General features: G+C 40.9%; 1 protein-coding gene across 6 annotated transcripts in view; it reads left to right on the top strand.

The window, feature by feature from the left end:
- The window catches only part of fam184a (family with sequence similarity 184 member A), a 161,393-nt gene that overhangs the window by 99,310 nt on the left and 43,228 nt on the right, over positions 1-18,855 (top strand). For all 6 annotated transcript variants that reach the window (XM_031321935.2, XM_031321933.2, XM_031321936.2 and 3 more), the window contains exons 13-14: positions 6,633-6,783; positions 10,743-10,955. In XM_031321935.2, the coding sequence (XP_031177795.1) occupies positions 6,633-6,783; positions 10,743-10,955 (364 nt within the window). The remainder of the gene's footprint in view (positions 1-6,632; positions 6,784-10,742; positions 10,956-18,855) is intronic.

Below are 18,855 nucleotides of genomic sequence, written 5' to 3'. Positions count from 1 at the left end.
GTTGGGGGGGGGGAACTTAGGCCCGGTGCGCCACCAGGCTTGCAATCCCTTAATGTATATTGGTATTAGAGTGTATGACAGCCGAAAAGTAACAATAAGCAGTTTGGACATGCCAAAAAATGCTCATTATTAGTTTTTCAGTTGTATAATATCCCATTCAGTTGATCTCTTGATCATAATTGTCTAATGACCAAATTAAAGGACCCTCACTACGAAATATATCTTCATTGGATTTTTGCATTGGCTTCGGGTTCTTGTTTATAGATCCAACATTGTAATTAATGGGCTGCTCCCTCTCATCATGTGCTACTACTATTACCTGGTGACTTCTTTGTGTCTGCTGTAGCTTCATCTCAACCTCAACTCTTTAATCTGTTAATGCCCCAGCTCTTTGTAAAGGTCACACTGATATTGTTTGATATTTTTAGCCTTTCCTCGCTCTCTTTAGCCCCTGGATATTTTTGTGCCTTACCCGCCACAATATTTTTTTATTACTCCACTCCACTTCTTCTTTGTGCTGTCGCTATTTGAGTTAAGCCAATGCTTCAAATAGCATCTCATAACACTCGGTATCATCATATCAAATCCGTTTGTATATGGGTGTAAATCCGGTCTCAAATTACTTTTAAATTATACAGGAAATAAAGGTAATTTGGTTAAAACTAGAGCTCTGCAAAGAGGTTTGATATAAAAGCATAACTTTACTATAATCTCAACCAAGCCACAGATCAGGATCGCAAAAAGTACATTAATGTTGTTAATGGTTTATATTGGCCTCATGATCCTCTCCTTTCCTAGCCTGGATGCCAGCCAAACTTAGCCCCGCCCCCAAAATATTTGAGGTCAGGAAGTTCGGTCTGGACTTGATCCATTGTGGAGCAACTATGCTCGAACCAGAGGTGTTTGGACCAATCAAATTGTCAGGGCGGGCTTTATACGATGATGGACAGATGATCAACAGTAACGTAATCAACCACGTCACCAAAGAGCGCTTGGGTTGAATTCGGAGAATTGAGATGTGTAGATTCCGCCATCGCGTCTGTTATAGAAGATATCGACAGCGCATTCATTTTAAAATCCTCAACCGGCCCGTCTCAGCTCGACTTAAACCAGCTGATGGTGTTGCTGCGACTCAGCTGTTCAAGTCCGCCCGAAAGCACAATAACGTTATATGGTCGTGTGAGATAGAGAGAGACTGAAGAGAGAGACAAAGCAGTGAGTCAGAGAAATAAAACGTGTTTTCGCCGATTCATCTCTAGAAATGCAACTGTAGCAAGCATCTCGCTATCACTAACGTTATCCACATTCATATTTAGATTAAACAAATGATATATCCAGCTACAAAAAAGCCTAAAAGTCGGAAGTTAGGACGGATGTGCAAAGAGGTTGCTATGGAGACGATACACCGTCTCGTCTAGTCTCATTGGTGTTGAGTTCTGTTGACAGTTGAGTTGAGTTCCATTGCTCTGATTGGTTGTAGGTCTATCCAATTGAGTGCTGAGGCATTTTCTTTCCTGGTTCGGTTGAAACATGCCCCATAATCACAGCCCAATGGAGCAGTATCAGACTCATACTCTGACTAGAATCTGAGTATGATGACGTCAGGCTACTCCTTTCCAAGTTTAAGGAGAGAAAAGCACAACAAAAATGAAGGACCAAATAGTGTCAAGTTGTACATCAAATTATGAAAGAATTGATGTTAAAAATACCAGGAAGCAGTTTAGGAACCTTTAGCATCCTTCTCCTATCTCCCATCTTGGGAATCATCACAACCTAAATCTGTCAGCAGCATCTCTCAAGACAGTTGTTTTCTTTTTATATAACTCCTAGGAAGTATGACTTTTTATTAACCCAAACACAAACTCCCTCCTACCAGTGACATGCTTCACTAATCATGCAAATTTGCCTTATTTCGCCTGCTGTATACTTAATATTTCTACTGTTTCAAGCCGTAGGAAAACGGGCTTCCAGACAGGCCCATAACAACTAATAATTTAACAGTTTGGAAGCGTCTTGAATTAAAAGTGACAAAAACCAAACACAAAGACATTGACAATGATGGTGTGACATTAATGACTAAAAATGGCTACATCAAAGACAGATTAGAGAACAAACTGACTGTGGCCCATTCAGTTAAATTACTAATACATCTCAGCCATAATAAGAGTGGATCTTGAATGCAGATGTCCACATACTGTAGAATATAACAGTGTACCAGCGTACTAAGCTTGTTTCTATCTGTCACTCTTCCCCTCCTCTCCGTCTCCTCTTCATTAGCTTTCACTCACCTTCCTTTGTCTTCCTGCGCACAGCTCTTTATTCTCAGGAGAACATCTATTCATTTGGTGGTTGGGGTGAGTACACTGTGGTTAGTGAGCCGTCTGAATTAAGGAGGCTGGCTTTAATCCCTGTTTCACAGGGGAAACAGACGGTTTCTCTGTGATAGCATAATCATTGAAAGAGCTCTCCGGATTACCAAATGTACAGAAGAGGTTGAACGGATCAGCAGACTAAAATATCTCAACGACTGTTGGATGGATTGTTTTGAAATTTTGTACAGACATTCATGGTTCCCAGAGGATGGCAACTAATGACTTTGGTGATCCAACCTCCTTCCCAGTAGGGTCACCTGCAGAGAGCAGAGTTTGTACAAGATGCCTCAAGCAGGTTTTGTGTACAGTGATATTTGCATTCGGGAATATGTGTAGCTCCGTCTGTGATTTGACATTGACATTGACAAGGTAACTATCAGAAGGCCAGCTAATATTTAATTACCCTCATTACACGTACAGTAGCTCTAATCCCTTCTGTTTGTGAAAAGCTTTTTATCTGAGCAGGTCATATGAATAGGAAAAAAGGATTTCTATCTTTAAAAGTTGCACAACACTGTTGCAATAAATAATTTCCAGGTCATTCTTTTATACAGCCATGGCTGCTGTCAAGAACACCTGAGAATGGAGTTAATAAGGAGGTTAACATAAACAGTACAAGTCCTTGGTACTAAGTATGTTTCCTAAGCCTTCTTTGTTAAACTGTTTTGCTATAAAAACCCTCAAAAAATAGCATAAATGTTGGGCTTGGAAATAGTAATTTGATAAATACAATTCTAAGCACAAGTTCCATCTATAGAAAATCTTTAGCCACATTGACAAAACATTTTCACTGAAAAACATACATGGACATAAAATGACTCCCCTGACCAAACCCTGACCAAGACATAACAACAAAACAACACAAATAAATAAATAAATATAAATAACTAAAGAAAAAAGGAACTGAAATACACAATAAAATAATAATACAAATACTACATAAGTAAATAAAAAAGGGAGAAATAAGTACAAAACCAACCGTGCACTGCTCATACTCACAAGTGTGCACTATACATAAATTATATAGTGGTCATTCAACACCAGACAGTAAACATTTTTCTCAAATGAACTGCAGAGGGCTACTTATGGGTCGTCCCCAGGTGTTTCCACCAAAACAAGACAAATCTTTATTTGCAAGGAAATTTCTAAAGGGGCCCCAGATGTTATCAAAAATTGGTTGCTTACCCCGGATTGCATACATGATCTTTTCTAAGGGCAGAGTTGCTGTTAATTCTGAAAGCCATTTACCTATCCTTGGTCTATCCACCTCTTTCCAAGCAATTGCATAAACTGACTTTTAGTGATAAAGCAGGCATGCAACAGCTCTCACTGTAACTTCTACAAAGAATAAGTCAGATCAGATGTAGACAGTTATATTTGAAGGATGGAAATTAGCCCCCTATCTCACCTGGAAAAGAAAGGAAGCTATGTAAGATTGCTGTTCATTGACTACAGTTCAGCATTTAACATCAGAGTTCCCTCCAGGCTCGTCACAAAGCTCAAGGACCTGGCATTAATTAAACACCTCACTGTGCATGTGGATCATTGACTTCCTGACAGGCACACCCCAGGTGGTGAGGGTGGGCGGACACACCTCCTCCACCCTCATCCTTAACCCTTGTGTTATCTTCCCGTCGTCGACCGTGCAACTTTCTGTTTTTCTGGGTCCAAATTTTTTTTAAAGCTTTTTCCGACATTTTTGTCACTTTTTTCAACGTTCTTTTGTCATTTTTTTTTCTTCAAATGCTATAAAATTTAATAAAACACTAAATTTCAATGAAAGTAGTGAACTGATCATATATTTTACTTGTCCTTACCGCTGTATGGAACCATCCACGTTATTTTCCTTGACAATTTGTTTGAAAAACTTTTAAAAAATGGGTCAAATTTGACCCGAGGACAACAGGAGGGTTAACATCGGAGCACCCCAGGGCTGTGTTCTGAGTCCCCTGCTGTTCACTCTGTACACACACAACTGTGTAGACTCTTTGGACTCCAACACCATCATCAATTTTGCTGATGGCATAGCTGTTGCCCGCTGGTGTCAGGACAACAACCTACTCATGAATGTCAGCAAGACTAATGAGATGATAGTGGACTTTGGGAAGAAGCAGGGAAGGAACTACGCTCCCCTTAATATCAACGGGTCCTCAGTGTAGAGGGTGGACAGCAGTCATCACCGAGGGTCTGACCTGGGCGCTGCATACTGACTCAGTGATGAGAAAGGCAAGGCAGATAGTGTTTTCTTCTTCCATCTTTGACAGTTCGTTTATCCACTCTCTCTTTTCCTTTACCTCTCTCCATCTGCCCTCATCCTCCTCTTCCTGCCCAGCAGATGCTATAGAACAACACTTATTATGAAGACCAGAGTGTGTGTGTGTGTGTGTGTGTGTGTGTGTGTGTGTGTGTGTGTGTGTGTGTGTGTGTGTGTCCGCCTTCAGTCTGACACTTTCGAGCTTCAAAGTGATGAAAAATGTGCTGCCTCGATACTTGCTACATTTAACAGCTGCCATTTCAACTCCCACACAGCTATTACATTGACACACACACACACACACACACACACACAGCCATGCAAAAAGCTGTTAGCAGCAGTGTTAAAGAGTGATGGTCGCTCAACAGATACGGTGTTAAGGTATGTCCTCTTGAAGTGAATATTGAGCTCTCTGAAGCACGTTTACCTTTGTTGCAAATTTTGAGCTGTTTGTTTGAGTTTGTACTGTCTGAGCTATAATAAAAAATACTGTCAACAAAAACGAGTAACAAGAGTGCAAAAGGTGCATTAAGTTTTGGGAGAATCACTTATTGACTATATATCTTATTTACCTATTTTACCAAAGCATACCCTAACCTTTTGAGAGTGATTCCTTATCATCCGAGCAGCCAATGGTTTCAATATGCCAAAATAATTTAAAAATCTATGTGCAGAGACTTGAAACCTACTCAAAATAGGTAACCATCATTTTATGGTAATTCAGCCACAAGCAAAGACTCTGTGGAAAGAAGCTCAAGAAGCTTTACAAAGTTTTAGCAAAATCAAATTTGCAACCTCAAAATTGTGCAACAGCACAGTTCATATCAAGCCCAGTTAGATGGACAATACATTAAAGCTGCACTAATAAATATTTTGTATTAATAATGAACCAAGTGACTTTTTAAAACTATATGTAAAACAACACTATGTTAAAAGATTTGCACGTAGTAACAAACCCACAGATAATTGTCGCCTTACTCTGCAGTTCACCTCAGCTCGACGGAGTGTTTAACAGTCTTTCATTGTTTTCGGTTCACAACTTCATTCGAGCATTTTAGAAGCTAAAGATTCTGGTGGAGACCAAACCAGAAGTAAATGGAGAGTGAATATTGGATATACATTCATCATGTCACATGAAACATGAAGCTCAACTGTTTGCGAACAGGTTAGCCATATCAATTTGAAGCCATAATGTGGGAGTGGCAGTAGCTCAGTCTGTAGGGAGTTCGGGAGTTTGGGAACCGGAGGGTCGCTGGTTCAAGTCCCCATATGGACCAAAGTATGGTGGTGGACTGGTAGCTGGAGAGGTGCCAGTTCACTTCCTGGGCACTGCCAAGGTGCTCTTGAGCAAGGCACCGAACCCCCAACTGCTCGGGGCGCCTTTCCATGGGCAGCTCCCTCACTCTGACGTCTCTCCATTAGTGCATGTGTAGGTACTGAGCATGTGTGTGTAATTCAGGCCTGTGTGTAATAACAACAGAGTGAAAAAATTGTAATTTCCCCTTGCGGGATTAATAAAGTATAAGAAGAAGAAGTAATATGTCAAACTTGTGTGATGTTGATCCTGTTCTGCCTCAAGTGACCGTAACCTGATAAACTTAGTTTTAAATGATTGAGCCTGATTGATTGAGTCTTTAAAAGTTGATTCCCATACATTGTTTATAATCTGAAATCATTCCAAAAAATACACCTCACTAAATGAATATCAGCTACGTATATTGAGTTAATGATTTATTTAATTAAATGTATAGGTCATTAGAATAAACACATAAACACTTCCTTGGATCATCATGTGGCCTACCACTCTCTTTATCTTTAGCTGCTGTATCTTGTTTATTCAAGTGTAAAGGCACTGACCTTTGCTTTTGGCTTTTTGGAAACTTTGCAGTCCACAGTTAGAACCGATGCTGGTTTTGTTCCAGGTTTAGTGAATCACTATAGATAGAAGCATTGGCAAAGTACCTGAAACATCAGTACAAATATGTGTGTGTCTTGTTGTGTTGCAGGCAGGAGTGTAAGAAGCTACGCGAGGAGCTGAGAGAGGACCACGAGGAAGACAAGGCCTCCGCGCTGAATCAGCTGGCACAAAGCAAGGAGCAGGAACTGAGCAACGCCAGGGAGAGCTGGCAGAGGAAAGTGGAGGACCTGCTGGAACAGGTACGACTATTGCCAACGGATCTGCATGCATGTGCAGTGCAGTATGTGCATGTGGTTGACCATCCTCCCTCCTGGTCTTTTTGGAGAGGAATAAAATTACACCATGAGAAGCATTTTTGATGTTTTATGCCCTAAACAAATAAAGGCTTTACAACATTTTTAAAGGAACACAAGATATAATGTACAAAAATTACATTTAAAGAACATGCAAAGAGAGATGATCACTAGTTCTGGGTGTAGAGGATCAGCAGTGGTGGAAGAAGTACTCCGTAGCAATACCACAGTGTAGAAATACTCTTTTACAAATGAAAGTAAAAGTACACAAGTATTTACATCATAAGGGGTGGAGTTAATTTTAACTACTTTATATACTGCTGGGTATCTTACAATAATCTATAATAATACATCATCATTTATTAGTTGGGGAAAAAAAATTGTGTTAATAATCTTAATCTGCAAAGTCATTTATGGTTTCAAATAAATGAGGTGGAGTAAAAAGGACAATATGGTAGAATAGAGTAGAAGTGTAATGTAGCATAAAATGGAAACTCTATTCCGTTACATTTCACCACTGAGTATATTAGCAGGTACCCTCATTTATATACTGATTAAAGATGGTTTTAATCTTCAGCCTGAGCTGTGAATACCAGAACACTGCAGCTTGTAGTCCAATCGATGTAATTATACCAGAAGCAAGAAAATCAATAGGGAGGGAGAGATGAGTAGAGAGGATGAGAACGGTAATAAGAGCAACTGCATCCCTTCAAAGCTCAGGTTGCCCCCTATAAGACCTCCTGTCTATGCCAGACTGACTTATTTCTTCCTCGCACTGGTGGACAAACTCACTCACACATTCATTATTAGATGCTGCGGTGAATACACCAGAGCTGCTGCTAATGGCCATCCGGTAATATTAATGTAGCGTGACTAAGCCCTCCTGTGGTCATTGCACTCACACACACACACACACACACACACACACTTTATTCATGTTCATTTCTGCATGCCGTGCTGCTGGGTGTCATCATGCTGTCCATCAGCTCCCATCCAGTGATTAATGTGTCCGCTTCACGCCTCGCAATCAGCAGAACCATATTTATTTACTCTGATGTCAAATCAGAGCAGCGGTCAGCGGTCTTAATAGATTCACACCGACAGAGAAGATGCTGTTTGGAAATCAAAATAATGGGACAGACTGTTTTCTAATGGCCTGTGTTTGTTAATAGACTATTATGTCTGTGCCAGTGATGCCTAGATGCGTGGGGAGATATAACTTTTACAAAATATGACTTGACTTTTGCTCACAAACAAGATGCTTCACAATATGTTTTCAAAAAGTAAAACTCTATATGTAAATACCCGTGTCATTGTAATTGGCACTTTATGTGATGAAGTATGAGGGTGATGTGTGCACAGGTAACAAAATATGAAATAAGTACGTACCTCTGCACCTTTACCGAGGATTTTAAAAGAAAGCAGGGCATGTTACAATACCTTCATAAGGGTCAATGCACTCATAAATAATTTTATAATAACAGTGAAACATTTGTGTAATGTGAAAGGCGTGTGTTATTAGTGACAACCTCACAGAGAGTTATCACCCGACCCAACCAAATGACAGACTTTTAGCTAGAACGTAAAGAAGCATTTAGCAGCTTAAGAGACAAATGTTTCCCTCGGGCTATATTGAATATGTATTAAATATATTTAATATAATGCTAATGTTGCATATCTGCAGGATGTGTGAATAAGCACCAAAACAACTTCAGGTGATAATATGTCAGTGTTGTGCTTCCAGCTTGTTGTGCTATCTCCAAGTAACAAAAAAACATCCACTGAAAGAAACTAATGTTGCCTAGATCATTCTAGACTTAAACCCTTTCACATGACACCCAGTTGTCTTAGTAATAAAAGTCACCCTCCACACCTGAAACATTTCACAATTTAGAAACCCAAATGTGGTAATAAAATGGTCAGAATACAGCATATATAACTATACCCTTGTGTTAATAAAGCTTTCCAATCTTATGACACACTGTATGACTCACATCCTAGTCATAATATAATTTCCAAAATGTAGGACGCAGCTATTGAGACTGAGCTTTTTTCTTTTGGTTCACTGGGACTCCTTCTTTGCTGTGCTTTGTAATCCCATGTATGATGATCTGCAAGGTGATCCAACAGGGGATGCATTTATTTATTCCAACTGTGTTTCAAAGTGTTAATAAATGAATTATTTAGGATCCAGCTGGTCTCACCTGTCACTTTGCTCCAAGGGGTTTCAACAGTTGGTAAAGCGGTCAAGGTTATCATCCCTGGGCAAGAGTAACTTTGCATTCTGCCAACAAGTGTTGCTGTTTTTAAACATGATAGGCGAGGGATCTTCACACAGCTTCTGGTTGACCTTTCAGTAGCACATTATAGGTCTTCCAAATAAAGGATGTAGTCCCTTTTTCCTAATGTTTCCTATCAAGCTTCTCTATCAAATTAGCTTTATTGGCATCACCAAGGTTAAAGGTCCCATGGCATGAACATTTCACTTTATGAGGTTTTTTAATATTAATGTGAGTTCCCCCAGCCTGCCTATGGTCCCCCAGTGGCTAGAAATGGTGATAGGTGTAAACCGAGCCCTGGGTATCCTGCTCTGCCTTTGAGAAAATGAAAGCTCAGATGGGCCGATCTGGAATCTTCCCTTTATGACGTCATAAGGGGAAAGGTTACCTCCCCTTTCTCTGCTTTGCCCGCCCAGAAAGAGAGAGAGACATCATGGCTTGAAAACAAGCGAAGCATGGCAGTTGGTCAAGGCCACATCCCCCCCCCCCCCCTCCACCTTGCCCCCCCTCTCTCCTCCTCAATAGCATTTAAAGCTACAGACACAGAAATGGCACATACTAAGGAAAGCTCATTGTGGGACTGGCTCTAGTGGTTGTAATTCTGCACCAAGGCTGAATTTCGGGAGAGAGACTTCAGATACAGTATTAGGGGACCACTAAGGTCTATATAAAAGAGACTTCAGATACAGTATTAGGGGACCACTAAGGCCTATATAAAAGAGACTTCAGATACAGTATTAGGGGACCACTAAGGCCTATATAAAACAGACTTCAGATACAGTATTAGGGGACCACTGAGGTCTATATAAAAGAGACTTCAGATACAGTATTAGGGGACCACTAAGGCCTATATAAAAGAGACTTCAGATACAGTATTAGGGGACCACTAAGGTCTATATAAAAGAGACTTCAGATACAGTATTAGGGGACCACTAAGGCCTATATAAAAGAGACTTCAGATACAGTATTAGGGGACCACTAAGGTCTATATAAAAGAGACTTCAGATACAGTATTAGGGGACCACTAAGGTCTATATAAAAGAGACTTCAGATACAGTATTAGGGGACCACTAAGGCCTATATAAAAGCATCCAAAAAGCAGCATGTCATAGGACCTTTAAATGAAGTATTGCTAAAGCAGGTTGTACAAGGTTGTTCATTTCCCCCCCTACATTCACCCAAATACTCATTATCCTAAGTTGTCTAGACAGACTAAGTTGGTGAATCATGCTGTTTCCCCCCCATCAATGAATTCTAGTGCTAAATTCATTGCCCTACACCATTAGCCAGAGTTCATTATATAGTGCAGTGAACTGCAAACAATTTATTCACAAAAAGCAAGAAACTGCTCGAGGCTTTGAAGGATTACAAAACTCTTAATACAACAGCAACCTTTGTTTAATCCTAATTGATTGCCACCCCTTTCTTTGTCCTTCTCTGTTATACTGCTGCATAACGATGCTGCTCCCTAGAGACAGCCTAAAAAATCCTTATACTTCTCGCTCTTCCTGCAACATCCACCCGCTTTCCTTTTTCATGAACAAAGGTGTAGAAGGCTTGTTCAAGTGCCCCACTAAGGGTTTCCCTCCCAGTCTAACGTGCCGTATTTTGTCTCTTCCTCTCTAGATCTCCCTGTTGAAGCAGAGTTTGGAGATGCAGCTGTCCCAGTCGCAGTCGTCGCTGCAGCAGCTGCAGCACCAGTTCAGCCAGGAGAGAGAGCACCTGCGGATGCAGCTGGACGAGCTGCAGACGGAGCACCAGAGGCGGCAGCAGCGTCTGCAGGAGGTCCACTGCTGCTCCATGAAGGACATGGAGCACGCCAGGCAGAGGGACCTGAAGGTAGGTGGTGGCCAACATGCACACACAATAAACTATCACTGAGAATCCTTCTTTCTGAGCTAACAAGTTCAATCACATGTGAAACTGAAACATGTCAACACATTTATATAGAGCTCAAGCAGCAGTCAAAAGCATTCATTTCTTTTTTTTTATTTATTAACCGTACAATCTAAAGATTTTTTAAATTATCCGATACCCTGGGAGGTTTTCATATAAAGAATTTTTTTAGAATATTTTTTAGCTTGCTAGCTAGCAGTCTTCTTTCTCCCTGCCTTCAGCTGGAACATTGCTGTGTTTCTTTGTGTGTTTCTGCTGCCACTAACTGTAAATCAGTGCAATAGTGTGGAACAGTCAGCACAAAGGTGTATTTCATGCTTGTCAGTGCACTTGTGCGTCTTAGTGCATGTGTTAAAAAAGCACAAGATATAATCAGAACAGGTACCCACGTTTCAGAACCAACGGGAACCAAAAAGTCCAACTTGAAACTGGATTTTTGAGGCCAATACTGATGATATATATGAATCTAAAAAAATCTTTAAAGTTACATTTACACTTAACTATATAATAATAATAATTATTATTATTATAATAATACAATATATTGGCTAGTATTACTTTTTTTAACATCAGCATCACTTACATTTGTTTATTAAAATATTTTATGTAGATATGTACTGAGTGGTAAACAATTACCTTAAACATTTTTATTTATACTGCGATAACATATATGCAATTTCGATCCATCTGCAGTAAGAAGATATCGGTCGATATATCAGCCTTGCCAGTGTGAGTAGCTCTTGTCAAAAAAGTCCAGCTGCTATTCACCTATATTTTTAGCAGTATCCAGTAACAGTGCAATCGGAAATCGCATTGGTGGGACATTGTGCTGCATAGCTCAGACTCTGCAGTAGGGCAGCAGGGTGATGGATAACCTCAGAACTAAGTAATATCAGCACCATGGAGGGCTACTGCATTCCTCAAACTCAGGCTCAATCAGCACCATAGACAGAGATCTGATTGCATAACAATAGCAACATTTATCCTGGAGCTTGTTCTGGTATGATGGCTGTAGAAATGTGAGACCACTGCAATAAAGCAAAACCAAAAAACCTGCATTTTCAGCGCACTGAATTCTTAAAACCAAGATGTGCATTCTTCAAAACAGAAGAATGATTATCCCGTAATTATATGCAAAGAATGTATGCATTTTAAAAGAACCCATGAACTATGAACTGCATCATTCATGTCATCTTCTCTGCCAGCTCCTCAGCAGAAGCCCTCCATGACATTTTTATCCAATAGAGCCTTTTCAGAGTCAAGGTTAGACTGGCAGTGAGTCACCGCCAGCATTACTCACTCTCACTGACAGCAGACAGCTTGTATATCAAGTAGCTATGCTGACAGCTCTGTGTTTCCTCTTTATAATGTCAAAATATGCGCGCACAAACCAACATACACACTCGTCAAGGTGTCAAGAAAATGCTCCTCAACGCTAATCCTTCCATTTCACAGTCAAGGTCGATTTGGATCAGCTATACATCACAATACCAAATCCCTTTTTCGACTTGGACGCTGTAATTGTATTAATGCTTTAGGCAGAATGGAGGACAGGAAATGGCATCCCTATGCTGTATTTTTGGCAACACCTGTGTGTGTGTGTGTGTGTGTGTGAAAGAATATCACCTCTGAGTCACACAGCACCTACGAAATCGAAGTCTTCATTACTTTCCCGTAAACCCAACTGACTGCTGTAACAAACATTCTCCTCCCTGTGATCTTCCTCTCCTCCTCTTTGTCTCTGATGCAAACACACACAATGGCTGGTGCACACTCCCTCAAGATAACCACATAGTAGACTGCTTTTTTCTGTCAAAAACTCTTCTTTCGTCTGTCAGACTTGGTTAATAAGCAGGGGAATAACATGTTAAAAGCTTTAAGGAGGGGTTTTATGGTGGCGGGCTGTTTATATTTCTGTCAGCAGTGCAGGGAGAGAAAACTCAATTATCCAGAGTGGAGGCATTAGAGGGATGATTTGTTTGTGTGTATGTGTGTGTGTGTGTGTGTGTGTGTGTGTGTGTGTGTGTGTGTGTGTGCGTGGATGGGAGGTACATTCAGATTTTGGATTGTCTGGCGTTATCTTTTCGCACACAGTTACATCCAGGGATTAATAAAGTTTTTACAAATCCCCTCTACACAAACACATTCACATCACCTAATTTAGCTCACAGACTTCTCGCTACCAAAAAGCTACAAATAGAAGCAGTGAGTGTGCATGGAGCAGCTTATTGGTTTCTTCTCTCTCTTGATCACTTGTATCATTATTTGTCAATCCACACAATCCACACTGGCAGTTGAAATGTATCTTTCACCAATCCCATCTTTATACACACAGCACACACACATGCACTGCAATTCAGGGGGTAGCACATTGTCAACCATAGTACGGTGCCCGGCAACCCTCTGGTTCTCAAACCAAGTCCCCATGGATTGAGCTACTGCAGCCCCCTGCTCACTTTCTTTTGCCTGCACGCTTTCAGAAGGAGAATTGTTTAACCTACTCTACAAATGAATATACCATTATTAAAAATCAATTGGCTTTTGTTGTTGACTTTCAGGTTACCGTAACATTCATAATAATCCACGACAAGGTCAAAGTTTTCTATTTCTTGTGAAACATGTTGACATCAAATGGTGTGCGGCTTCCCTCCATGGCGCTAGTGCACGGACCTCCCCGCGGAGCAGAGCAGCAGAGGTCTGCGGAGATCCACCAGATGACGCAAAAATGCGCTGCTAAACTCTTCAGTGCTCTGGCACCACGGAGTGAAGCCAAACACCATTCATCTAAACACACTGCCCACACAAAGACGACACAGAGCTTGTTTAATATCGGCGTAGGATCCCTTTGATTTGGTGCAGACATTCATGGTTCCCAGACAATGCATCCTAATGATTTTTGTAATCCCAAATTTTCCAAAGTTTTAATTTGTCTAAAGGCGTTTTCACAGATACCTCATTTGGTCCGGACTTTCGGACTTTTCAGTTTGATCCGAACCAAAATTAGAGGTGTGAAACCTCCCCCGGACCACGCTCCGGATCAAAAAAACAAATTTTGGTCCGATAAAAAGAGGTGGTCTCAGTCCGGACCAACCTGAACCATGGTCCAGTTTCTTTATAGTGAAAGCATTTTTGGGATGGTTCGGACTTTCAGACCAAATACAAGAAGCTCTGGCAGGCTCTCCTTGTGTTACAAGACTGGGGAAGCTCCTTTAAGGAATAGCTCGGTGCTTAGTGTGTAGGCTACATGAGAGAGAGAGTGACAGTGAATGCGCTCAGAGCAGACAGCTGTCGGCTATCAGAGCAGAGAATACATCAGCAGTTTATTTGTTAAGTGGTAGTAAATGTACAGTGCAGGTTTCCGTTTGTCTCTAAATAAATGCTCCAGAAAGAAAGTTCCCGTGTCTTGCTTCTCAACATCACAACAAAACAAAAAGAGCCGCGGCAGTAGAGGAGAGCAGCAGTCAGTAGAGGAGAGCAGCAGTCAGCTGAAAAAACTCCGACACAGAGAGAAGATACGAGAGGACGGGGAAGCCCGTCTACAAACCAATCAATTATAAGTATCTGGAGATGCAGCTCACGTATGTGATGATGACAGGACATAGTTTTGTCACGTATAGATCTTTAGTGCGCTTGCATGACTGCAGTGTGAAACCAAAACTTACCGGATCAAATGTATACAATGAAACAAAAACGTGAACCTTGGTCCAGACCTTGGTTCGGACTTTAAGGTGAGAAAAGGCCCTAATACTTTGGTTTATGACCAAATACCTGCAAATCTAATGACTTTCCCATCAGCCTCAGCTGAACTTTGTGTTAAGTGCTAATAAGCAGATGTCAGTATGTTAACACGCTAAACTAAGATGGAAAACATTAAACCTGATGAGCATCAGCATGTTCACATTTTCTTTGCGCACATATCAGCATTTATCTGATATTAGTGTGAGTGCAGATTTACAGAGCATGGCTGTAGACTATTAGTTTAGTTAATTATGTAATGAATCTTTATGAGGTAATAAAACCTAAATATTTCTGCCCGAATTGCATAAATCGTCCTTTAATATTGTTGAATTCTTTAGCACTACATGTCAAGCCAAAACTTGGCTATCTTCTCTTTTTCCTTAATAACCTGATCTAAATTTTAAAGCCCACATTAAAAACAAATCTCACTAAAACTCCCACTCTGGACTCTTGCCAGTGTGCAGTCATTTCTCACGGTCAGATCTTTGAAAGGTTATATACGCCTTTATCTCTAACAGGCTTCACTAAGGTAAAGGCTCTCTGTTCTGATCTGCCCGAGAAAGCTTTGAATAAACAGAGGATAATGCAAGCAGCTTGAGTGCTGACTATACCGGAAGAAAAGAACATGTTGCACCTTTTTCAAAGTCGACAAGTTGGCTGCAGGTTAGTTTAGGCATTAAGATTCTGCTCTTGGGTTTTAAATCACTCAACAGTCTAGCACCTGAACACATAGCAGACATGTTTTTAAGCCACATGCCTTTTAGACGCCTCTGTTCCTCCAACTCTGCTCTTTAAGTTGTCTTCGGGGTCAGGATTAAGACCTTGTTCTGAAGCAGCTGGATCAGCCTGCCAGAGGCCCCGAGGGCCACAGTCTCACTTCACGTCTTTGTGTGTTTATCCCTGTCTCTCTCACTTTTGTTCATCAGTGTCACCCCCCTTTTTATTTAGTTAAATGGAATCACCACTAGCAAAGTAACAAATATTGACCATCCAGTAATGGAATAAAGATTGAACCACTAAGCCTCCACACACAAACAGCACCGAGAGGAGAGAGGAGGAGGTAAACATTACCTCCTCCTCAACATTACCTGACAACATTACAGTCAATTTGTAATTATAGGACTGGCTGCGATTAGGAGTAATTGATGTGCTCCCTTTAATTAAAGCAATAAAAGGTATGGTTTTTACTTACCCACGGCACAAAAAGACCAATGATCAATACCAATGAAGAAGAGAGATTAGTGGCTTTTAAAACCCACTTTCTCATACTGTGAAAAAACCTACCACTGGGTTTTTGCACACACATCTACTTGTGTTTTTACAAACTGAGGATCAGCTAGGGATATTTAAACTCCTCTCAGCGTCTTTAGCTTCTGTTTTGTGATGAGAAGCCGTACGTGTAAATCAGGGGTATCGTTACAAGAGAGATTTAAATAACATCTTTAGGATTTGATCGAATCACTTAATTATGAGGGTGTGGCTTAGCAAATACTGGAGAGTACGGAACTCAGGACTTTTTACCTTCACCGACACCGAGGAGGATGAGGGAAAAATAAATTAACTTCAATTACATTCTTCATGGAAAAGTTTTTGCCATCTGACATCCAAACAAACACCTTTTTATAGTGCGTTCTATTTGTACTCAGAAGTCGGATTTTCTGACGTCAAAGTCGGAAACGCCCCCGACCTCGGATTTCCGAGCCTGGAACTTGGACAACCACCGAGTACCCCGAGCACAAAATCCAACATGCTCCGTGCATCAACAGCTGTGAAAGTAATATATGGTTATTAGCACTTCTGTCTTATTTGTGTCTCACTAAATCAGTCGTACACGCAGTGCTGTCCATCTTCTATCTGTGGACATGTTACACTGTTTGTATGCACAAAAAAAAGCGTAATAAACTGGCATTGCTAACAATGGCTCTCCTGGCTAGAGCTAATGAAAACAATAAAATTCTGACTTAAATTGAATGCATTCAACTCGGGTGTGTGAACACACTACTAGCCCTGTTCCCACTGGAGAAAAAACCCTCAACAGCCAATAAAATTTGGCTTTTTTCTTTTGTTGTTGGAAAGTTTACATTCGGCATAGTCTCGCATTGCCAGACCTACCTCCACAACGCCGTGGAGGAGGGTCTGGCGCGAAGCTCTGTACAAGGAACTTGTTTTGGTGACCATGTGTTCAAAAGTTGTTTTAGTCGTGTAACAGAAAACTCAGATTGGACAGAGAGTCTAGCTAGCTGTCTGGATTTACCCTGCAGAGATCTGAGGAGCAGTTAACCATAGTCCTCACAAATCCACCGGAGTTTAAAATTCCAACACAAAGGAAGCGAAAGGAAACGGACATCGGCGAAAAGACATGCATCCGGCGGAATTTCCTGCTGCACCGGAACAATCCCGGACGTGGAACGTCGTAGATATAGACTACAATCGGTAATAATACCCGGGACAAATGACTCTGCAGTAGTCACACGTATTTATCGACTCCAGCTCCGATCAGCAATGATGGAAACATGACACCCGGCTGAGATGCTTTGACTCCATCGGTAGCTTCTGCGACTCTTAGTCATCTCAGCCACAAATTCTGTCCGTCTCCGTTCAAGCAACGCTCGGACATCGTTCCAAATTAGTCGCCACCGAGTTTGAAAGAAAGATTGAATAGGTAACGATATTAAAAAAAAAAGGAGTAACCACGGTAAATTCTCACTGCGCTCCATGCTGTTTTCTACTGTTTACTAACCCTGGTTTCCAGCGCGTTTGTGATGTCGAACGTGACACACCAGAAAAAGGTACAAACGTGCTGCAAGATTGTAAAGCTAAATTATTAACACTCCAACATCATACACCATGCTGATTCAAAACACAAATGATAATCCAAAGCAACACAACAATGAAATAATACAACAAAATGTGCTGCCAACTGCCAAAACATATGCCTCGCCAGGAAACAAACAATACTGAAACGATGCAAATTCTAAAAACACATGCAACACAACATCACTGCCTATGAAGCCAGTGAAAGTAATGCAAAGACAGGTACGGCAAAGGTTTGGCTAATGCTGCTAATGGTTGACAAGAAGGGTGGACCATTAAAGCAGAGTAAACAATAGATGATTGGGCATGGGTCTGAGACATAGAGGTGTATTTACTGTAGGGAGCTGATAATAAGGGGTCTGGGAGCAGGTGCACAGGTGGATGTGGAGGTTAGGTGGTGCTGAATGGCAGGAAACACTGGGGACTACTGCAGGACAAGGAGAGTTAGTGACAGTAGAGAGAGAGTTTTAGCGGATACACAACTAAATACAACATCATTATGCACCAGCTCACAAAGATCTTGTCGTCAATGAACTGTTTTGTTTTAAGTGTTTCCATAAAAACCGCACGGGTGCCCCATCAAACGCTAAGAATCCGAGATTGTCGTCCGCCAACTCATTTGAATATTCAGGGCTCTCTTTGTTCCTGAATCATTTCCCAAAGGCATTACATATTGGAGAATTAAAATGCCATAGATGTTGCCGCCAACCTTCTATGAATATCATTTTAGATGTTCCTTGTTGATGGGTTCTAGTTATAATTTGCAAAATGGCATCTTAACATTTTACTGACAAAGAAAATGGTTTTAAACTCAGCGTGAGCAGCAGTTTTCTTGTCTACAACGGTGTGCTTTTAGGGAAAATGAGATCTCCACTCTATTAAATATTCTGACACTGCTGAGGGAAATAGCAGCTGTGTTTTCTCCTTTGACATTCAACGCTGCAAAGGCATCCATGATCTGTTACTTGCCTAATGATGCCAGGCTTAGAAATAGATGTACAGTATACAGTAGATAGTGGACAAGCACTTAATATTAACTCCAGCTGTTGCATCCATAAATAGCCATCCATCATTCTTATTTCTGTATCTTTAAGTTGAAAATATGATGAAACTCGACATCAATGTGGTCAATTATAAAAACCTGTCACCACATTCATAGTGAAAAAAACAGTTGAAACTGGCTGTTGATGGTTAAATGTAATGTTGGTCTCATATTCTCTGCCAACAAGCCTGCTGACTGCAAACTTTGTCAGATTGATGACTTCACTGTAATAAGACCCTCGGCACAGTA

This window comes from Sander lucioperca, chromosome 19 (genome assembly GCF_008315115.2).
Source record: "Sander lucioperca isolate FBNREF2018 chromosome 19, SLUC_FBN_1.2, whole genome shotgun sequence".
NCBI lineage: Eukaryota > Metazoa > Chordata > Actinopteri > Perciformes > Percidae > Sander > Sander lucioperca.
The sequence above is the reverse complement of the archived record's forward strand: the minus strand, read 5'-3'. Positions and strand labels throughout refer to the sequence as shown.